This window comes from Saccostrea cucullata, unplaced genomic scaffold (assembly GCF_032062105.1).
Source record: "Saccostrea cucullata isolate Sc308-1 unplaced genomic scaffold, CSIRO_AGI_Scuc_v1 ctg3660, whole genome shotgun sequence".
NCBI lineage: Eukaryota > Metazoa > Mollusca > Bivalvia > Ostreida > Ostreidae > Saccostrea > Saccostrea cuccullata.
The window spans coordinates 51,270-59,314 of NW_026941063.1; the positions used below are offsets into that span (position 1 = coordinate 51,270).

At 37.2% G+C, this 8,045-nt stretch overlaps 1 protein-coding gene across 1 annotated transcript; it reads right to left on the reverse strand.

Moving 5' to 3' along the window:
* Nucleotides 1–1,521: 1,521 nt before the first annotated feature.
* Nucleotides 1,522–7,146, reverse strand: LOC134257046 (uncharacterized). The gene has a single exon (XM_062739699.1). The coding sequence runs from the start codon at nt 7,144–7,146 to the stop codon at nt 1,522–1,524; it is 5,625 nt and encodes a 1,874-aa protein (XP_062595683.1).
* Nucleotides 7,147–8,045: the final 899 nt, after the last annotated feature.

The following is an 8,045-nucleotide window of genomic DNA, read 5'->3' on the forward strand; positions in this document are numbered from 1 at the left end:
AATGACCATCAGGATGTATTATCATCGATTATCTATCGCATTTATATATTATAAACATATAAATATATAACAAATAATAAAGTAAGGCTCTACAAGAGTACAAGACTTTTAAGACAATTGGTTACTTCAACCTGACAGTTCAGTATACATTTAGTGTAGAATAGAAATTCACTATCTTGCAGTGTCTTTTTTTTTGGTTCTTAGGATTAATTTCGATAAATGTAAAAATTTGAGAAGTTTACAGATGACAGACGAAAACTAGACACTGATGAGAAAACTCGCTTTGTTTAACTTTGGACTTAAAATGGCTCAAGTGAGCTAAAGGAAAAGGTTAGGGCTAGAGCTAAAGCTCTATGCCTGACTTACATTGAATAAGATATAAGATACATGTATTTCAATTCATGTGATTTTATAGCTCTAATCAGAAAATTTAAGAAATCTTAGAATACCTTTGTATTAATTTCCATACTGCATTTGTCCTTCTTGTGAGCATTCAGATTCCTGTAAATAATGCATGTATAATTGTGCATCATAGAATTTGTCAAAATGATAGCTATTCCTAATAATTTATGCATAAGTATTTAATATAAAATAATTAATATGCATAGCTGTGCTAATTTATAGCATGTTTAGATTACCTGTCAGAATCCATTGTTATGTATTTTTAGGATAAGGAAATTAAGAATATAAACCTCTTGTTTACTTGGTACATAGAAATCTGCAATATTTTTATAGTTCTATGCTAAAAGATACAAGTTAATAAAAACAATGTTAGGTTATTTGTGTTAAATGAAAATTTGAGCTGGTTCTCACCATTTATACAAGCTGACTATTCGCCAGCGCTATGGGAATCGTCTCAGGCACAGTCCACTGCATGCAACTATTAAATAATCAAAATAAGTGCTGAAAATGATCTTGAACATGCATTTAAAAATAAATATATTTTATTACATTGTACAACTGTGGCGACTGTCTATCAGTTCCTTGAATAATCACACAGGTTTTTCCTTTTTCCATTTTATATACATATGCAAACATATAAACAATACAAAACAAGTATACATTAGACTGAAAGTAAAAAACATGCCACATTGGAAATAGTTACAACATGCATATTATCTCAAAATCCTAGAAATCTGTGTCTACTACTGCACAAGCTCTTCTATTAAGTCTACCTTTTACCTTAATTCTACAAGTGACTGAAATCTATATCAAAAACTTTAATTAAACGATCTGACTATCTCTGACTTCTGACAAACGTCTGCTACACTTCTGCTCTACTTATTTCCTGTTTCTAAAACTAAACAAAAGATAAACAACCGGACAAAAACGGAAACTGACTAAAAAATACACTATATACTTTAACCTGATAAAAACGGACACATGAACAATTACACTTATGATATAAAATACAATAACAACAATCTTACACTTTATATAAATAAATTAAAATAATATAGAAAATAAATTAAACATTGTTAATGTTAACACATTCACAACACTCCCGCGACCAAAAATGAATCATGGTTTTAACCAATCCTTGATTTTCTCTACTGCTCTACAGGCGGCTTGTCTCTTAGGTTTCTCTTGTGGCGAGTCTCTAACGTCCGCTTCTGTTTTTGAATTGGTCACCGTTGGATTTTCGGATGAGACACTTTTATCACTTTCGGTACTTTGATCCTTCCTGTCATTGGTCTCTGTTTCCTTTGAACACTCAATCGGATATAAAAGATTTAGAGGCCTATTAAGGGTCTTCTTATTTGGAAGTAAAACCTTTCCGGAACGGATCTGTCCATCTCGACTAACAGTCAGTTCACACAAACGTCCTACTTTCCAGGTTCCACGCGGAAGTTCATCTTTAACCAACACCACATCTCCAATCCTTGGCTCCATACTGTGCTGAATTCTTCCTTCCTTCAGTCTGTATGCTGTTCTTTCTCGCAAACTCAGGAGATAGTCATCTCGCCAGGATTTCCAAAAGGCATCAAGATGTTTTTGTCCCTTCTTCCATGTCTGTAATAACTTCTCAGCACTGCTGATGTTAGGTAGATACTCTGTGCCCTCTGTATCTTCTTCTTCACTATCAGGAATACCAATTTTAGGATTCAGTGTCAGGAAGTGAGCTGGTGTGAGAATTATGTTAGAATTTATGTCATCTCCCACATAAACTAATGGCCTTGAATTAACAACTGCCTCAGTCTCCGCTAATAGAGTTCTTAGTTGTTCACTTGTTAGACACAGTTTCCCAATAGTTTTCCGTAGGCATCTCTTCACTACTCCAATGAGACGCTCGTAGAAGCCTCCCATCCATGGGGCCAGTTCGACTATGAACTGCCATTTGATATCTTCGTTTGCGATATAGCTCTGCACATCTGGATCCCTGACTGTTGAGGTCCAAATTTTTTCCAGTGCACTACTTGCCAACTTAAACTGGGAAGCATTGTCAGAGATAAGTTCTTTTGGTTTTCCCCATCGAGCAATGAATCGTCTCAAGCCAAGAAGGAACTCTTCAGTCGACATATCTTGCATAAGCTCGAGATGGATACCTCTGGTGACTAAACATGTGAATAGGCACACCCACACTTTCTTGGTCCCAGTGTCTATTTTCACATAAATAGGGCCGAAGTAGTCTACACCAGTGTAAGTAAATGACGAAGCTTCATTCACTCTCTTCTTTGGTAAGGGTGGCATTAATATTACAGGCATTTTATATGGTCCACCTTCATGTCGCTTGCATATACTACAATTCTGTAGTACTCTTCTTACTTGAGAACGTCCTTGAGGAATCCAATATGTCTGTCGGATTAAGGATAGTGTTTGAGATACTCCAACATGAAGTGATTTCCTGTGGTAACTGTCTATGAGTAGATCTGTCACATGATTTTTCTTTGGCATTAAAATTGGTGTTCTAGCTCCTTCAGTCAAGTGGGCAGCTCCAAGTCGACCAACACATCTAATAATTTTGTCTTCATCCAAAATGAGTCCTAATTGGTTAACTAAGTTAAGCCTCTTTTCTTCTGTTAAAGCATTCTTTACCTCTCTATAGTTCTGATTTTGGATACTCCTTATCCAAAGTATCTTTGCCTCACTCAGTTCTGTTGCAGTTAATGTACCAGAAAAGGACTTTTCCTTCTTAATTTTGCTGATGAATCTAAGTATCCATGCCGATACTCTGACTAATTTAACGAAGGACGAAAATTGCTTGTCGTGTATGCTAAACGGGTTCTTGCATTCAGCAGGAGTGTCCGAGCATCCGTGAGGACCCTCCCCCACTAACATTTTGGTTTCATACACTCTAGATTTCTTGTACTCTGACGCAATAGCTTCACTGTGATTTTCACTCGGAGTTGGATTCCATATCGGCCACTGACTTTTGCTCTCTTTCAGCCATGCTGGGCCATTCCACCACTGTCTGTTTTCTTGCAATATTTCCACTGTACTACCTCTGGTAGCAATATCTGCTGGATTATCAGTAGAAGCCACATATTGAAATTCAAGGTCACTGCTCTTCTGAATTTCCTTCACTCTGTTTTCCACAAAAACTGTCAAGGGCTTCTTAGTCTTTATCCAATGTAAGACACACTGTGAGTCTGTCCAGAATATTTTCTCACACACTGTTAGTTTTAGTTGACTGTGAACAAAGTTTAGACTCCTTACTCCAATGAGAACTGCTAGAAGTTCGAGACGAGGCATAGTAATTGTCTTTGTCGGTGCTAGACGAGTCTTGGAAAATACTAAGTTGCTGATGCTTGAATTGGTAGTTGTCATCTGAAGGTAAATGGCAGTCGCAAATGCTTTTGCAGATGCATCACAAAAACACAAAAGTCTGTAAGACACCTCTCCTGATAGTCCTATATATCTTGGAATCTGACACTTTGGAATCCCTCCTAAATCTGCTCTTATTTCTCGCCATTGTTGTATATCTTCTTCTGTGAGTGCTTCATCCCACTCAAGATTTTTCTTCCATAGAGTCTGAAGAAAAAATTTTGCCTTTAAAGTCACAGGTGTGAAAAATCCAAGAGGGTCGAATATTGACGCAACTACTTGGAGTACTTCTCGTTTGGTAACTGGTACTGTCTTACTCATACAATTTCCACATGGCACTGAAAGTACATCCTCGATGAGATTCCAAGTCAATCCGAGTATTTTTAACTTTTCTCTAGTTGATTGATCTTCATCTGGTATGGTCTCATAAAAGTCCTTGGCATTAGATGCCCAATCTCTCAAGTTCGTGGACATACTACTGAATATCTCCTTGGCTTCCTTGTATAGAATTTCTGCTTCTTGAATGTTATCAACTCCTGTAATAACATTATCTACATAAATATTGTTTCTTATGTTTTCAGCTGTCTTGCTTTCATATGTACTAAGGTGATGATCAACAGTTGCCGCAAGTAGGAAGGGACTTGAGATCACACCAAAAGGCACTCTGCAAAATCTGTACACTTGTACATTGCTGTCTACTGTAGCCTTGTTAGCATCCTTCAACCAGAAGAATCTAGTAGCATCACGGTCTTCCTCCTGTAAGCCGATCTGCAAGAACGCTTTCTCAATGTCTGCTGTTATTCCTATCTTGTTAAGTCTAAAACGCATCAGAAGTCCACATAAATCATGCAGCATCACAGGTCCCCTGTGCAAACACTCATTCAAGCTGGTTTTCTTATGTCCTGACTTAGCCGATGCATCATACACAATCCTTACCTTTGTAGTAGGTTTGGTCAAATCTATCACTGCGTGATGAGGTATATAATGCTTAATACCTGTCTCTCTTTGTTGGGGTGGAATTTTCTCTATAATTCCCTTTTTACACTGGTCCTGAATAATGTCATCATACTTGTGCAGTAAATCAGGGTTACACTGTAACTTGTGAAGTAGTGACTTTAGCCTTCCATATGCTAGTTCCCGATTTTCTGGTAGCTCAGGATATTCTTCTTTCCACGGCCAGGTGACTTGGTATCTTTTGTTTTCCATTTTCAGTGTGCTGTTGAAATTTTTCAGCGCTTTCTCATCATCTGAAGTGTGGGGAGAATCTTGAATCCCAATAGTCTCCAGCTTCCAGAATTCTTCAATAGAAGGTTTAAATGTCAAGCACTCATCTACTGCAGAATGGAGGCAACACTCTGTCAAAGATAAAGTTCCATTGGTTATCATCATCACTTGGTCCTCCTCTTCACTGTAAGCTTCTTGGGTCCTTCCAGTGAGAATCCACCCAAGTCTGGAAGCTAATAAATAAAATCCCCTTTGAATTTCAATTCTTTCTGGCAAAATCAAATCCAGGTAATAATCATTACCTATCAGAATGTCAATTGTTGAGTTTTCAAAATTCACTGGTATAGTGTCTGCTAACTGAAGATTTTTCCACAGACTTTGGCATTTCAATTGTATGTCCTTGGGGATAGGCTTCCTTTGTACTGTTCCTGTAATGTTTGGTACAACATTTACTTCAATATTAAGATAATGTCTATCTTTGAGTTTCACTTTCAGGGAAACTTTGGGTGTCTTCACAATTTTTGGCTTCTCCGCACCAAAAGTTATGAGGGATATCTTCTCTGTTGTAAGAATCTTCAACTTTAATTTCTCAGCCAAGTTTTCTGTTATGTAGGTTCTCTGTGATCCTGAGTCCATGAGGAGTCTTGCTGGTTCTGTATTTTCTCCATTGTGGTTTGTCACCTCTGTTTGAGCCGTCTGCATCAAAACAATATCCCCTGATGATAATAAACTATTCTCAGAACTCTGAGAAAAGTTTGAAGTCTCTTGTTTGATACACACTTCCTCGGTCAAATGTGAACTTTCTCTTTGACGTACAAGAAACTTCTTAGGACACAAACTTCTGTGGTGGTCACGAGTCTGTCTACAGTGATAACATGCCTTATCCACTCGGCATTCCTTACTTCTATGACCAGGCTTTAAGCAAATAAAACACTTCCTTCTAAGTCTCTGTTTTCTATCCTCTATAGTTCTGTACTTTCTGCACTCATCTGTCCAATGTCTGCCCTCACAGAATGTACACACTGGAGGCTTCCCTGAAATTCCAGGCGGTCTGCTTTGTCTTAATGATGAGTCCTTAGTGGAAATCACAAGGGCTTCTGCTGTAGTATGCTTCTCCTCATGTATAGGGACACTAGAGGCTTGAATTTCTGATGATTCCTTGACTTTTATGTAGTTTTTCATCAACTCTCTCAATTTCTGAACTGTCCATTTTTCCTTTGGCCCTTTCTGTATTTCAAGCTGAAGCAGAGTTTCTTTAGGTAGCTTTGATGTTATCATTGGAACAAACACATCTTGGTTCACATCCTGATGTAATGCTTCTAGGCTCCTCAGATGTCTCTCGAGGTCATCATTTAACTTCCGCAGGCTTGACGTGTCATTGGTAGCTGACTGTGTATTGATGAGTTCTACATAATGTTTGTTGATAACTGATTGGATGTCTCCAAATCTCTCTCTTAGAGTGGCAACAGCTACATCATAGTTTTCATTTGAAAGTGAAAGTCCAGAAATAGCTTCTTGAGCTGCTCCTTTCAATTTGCTCTTTAGGTAATTAAATTTCTCTATGTTGGAGAGCTTTGGATTCTTATGAACTGTGGCCTCAAAGGCATCCCAGAATTCCTTGAACTTGATTTTGTCTCCACTGTAAGTAGGAAGTTCTAACTTGGGTAGTTTAACAGCTACCGGCCCCGTCTTTGGAGTGTGTTGTTGAATCGACAACTCTTGAAAATGAAGTATCTGTTCCTGCATTCTTGCCTGTAAATGCATCATCTGTTCTAGTCTTGGGTCTGTCATTTCAGCAGGTTTTTTCAGCATTGATATGTTTTCTTGTAGTGCTTTCTCTAGAATAATCAGCTGATCTGTGTGTTCACTCGCTTCAGTCAATAGAAGAAACACTTTTTCACTGTCCTCACTAAATTTCTCTTCTTCACCTTGTTTAAGCTCTTTGTCTTCTATTGCTAATGACCACTTCTCCATTGTCTCTTCAAGTTTGGCACTGAATTCCTTCATACGTCTAATTGATGTTTCCACATTTTTAAGGAGAGCCGATGGATCCTCCTCTGAAACGTCGGCCGTCACAAATTCTTCACTCTTTTTCATCTCTTTATCTATAAGATTCCTGTACCTGGTACAGAATCCCTTGAGATATGTCACAGACATTTTCTTTTAGTTTGGTCAACACAATGAATACGAAATTCTGCTGTAATTTTTGGTTCCCTCGACGGTTTCCCGGGTTCCGGCACCAATCAATGTGGCGACTGTCTATCAGTTCCTTGAATAATCACACAGGTTTTTCCTTTTTCCATTTTATATACATATGCAAACATATAAACAATACAAAACAAGTATACATTAGACTGAAAGTAAAAAACATGCCACATTGGAAATAGTTACAACATGCATATTATCTCAAAATCCTAGAAATCTGTGTCTACTACTGCACAAGCTCTTCTATTAAGTCTACCTTTTACCTTAATTCTACAAGTGACTGAAATCTATATCAAAAACTTTAATTAAACGATCTGACTATCTCTGACTTCTGACAAACGTCTGCTACACTTCTGCTCTACTTATTTCCTGTTTCTAAAACTAAACAAAAGATAAACAACCGGACAAAAACGGAAACTGACTAAAAAATACACTATATACTTTAACCTGATAAAAACGGACACATGAACAATTACACTTATGATATAAAATACAATAACAACAATCTTACACTTTATATAAATAAATTAAAATAATATAGAAAATAAATTAAACATTGTTAATGTTAACACATTCACAACAACAACATACTCTGTAAATGTTGAAGAGAGGAACACTAAAATTCCTGAATCGATCCCAAACGAGGAAATTCGGGTTGAAATCCATCTTTATGAGAGATGTTTAGAAGTGCTAAATTATTATAATAAAATTGAAATAGCGCTTGCTAAAACGATTTCACTGCAAGGCGTTTTATGTGTAGTGTCCTGACTAAGGAACAGTAGCAAAAGCAATTATTCATTCAAGGACAAATGTTAAAATATTTTGTACATTGTACCTACCGCAGTACCGGG

What these genes read in the sequence shown, in the direction of transcription:
- LOC134257046 (XM_062739699.1), bottom strand. Translation starts at nt 7,146, where the DNA reads ATGTCTGTGACATATCTCAAGGGATTCTGTACCAGGTACAGGAATCTT.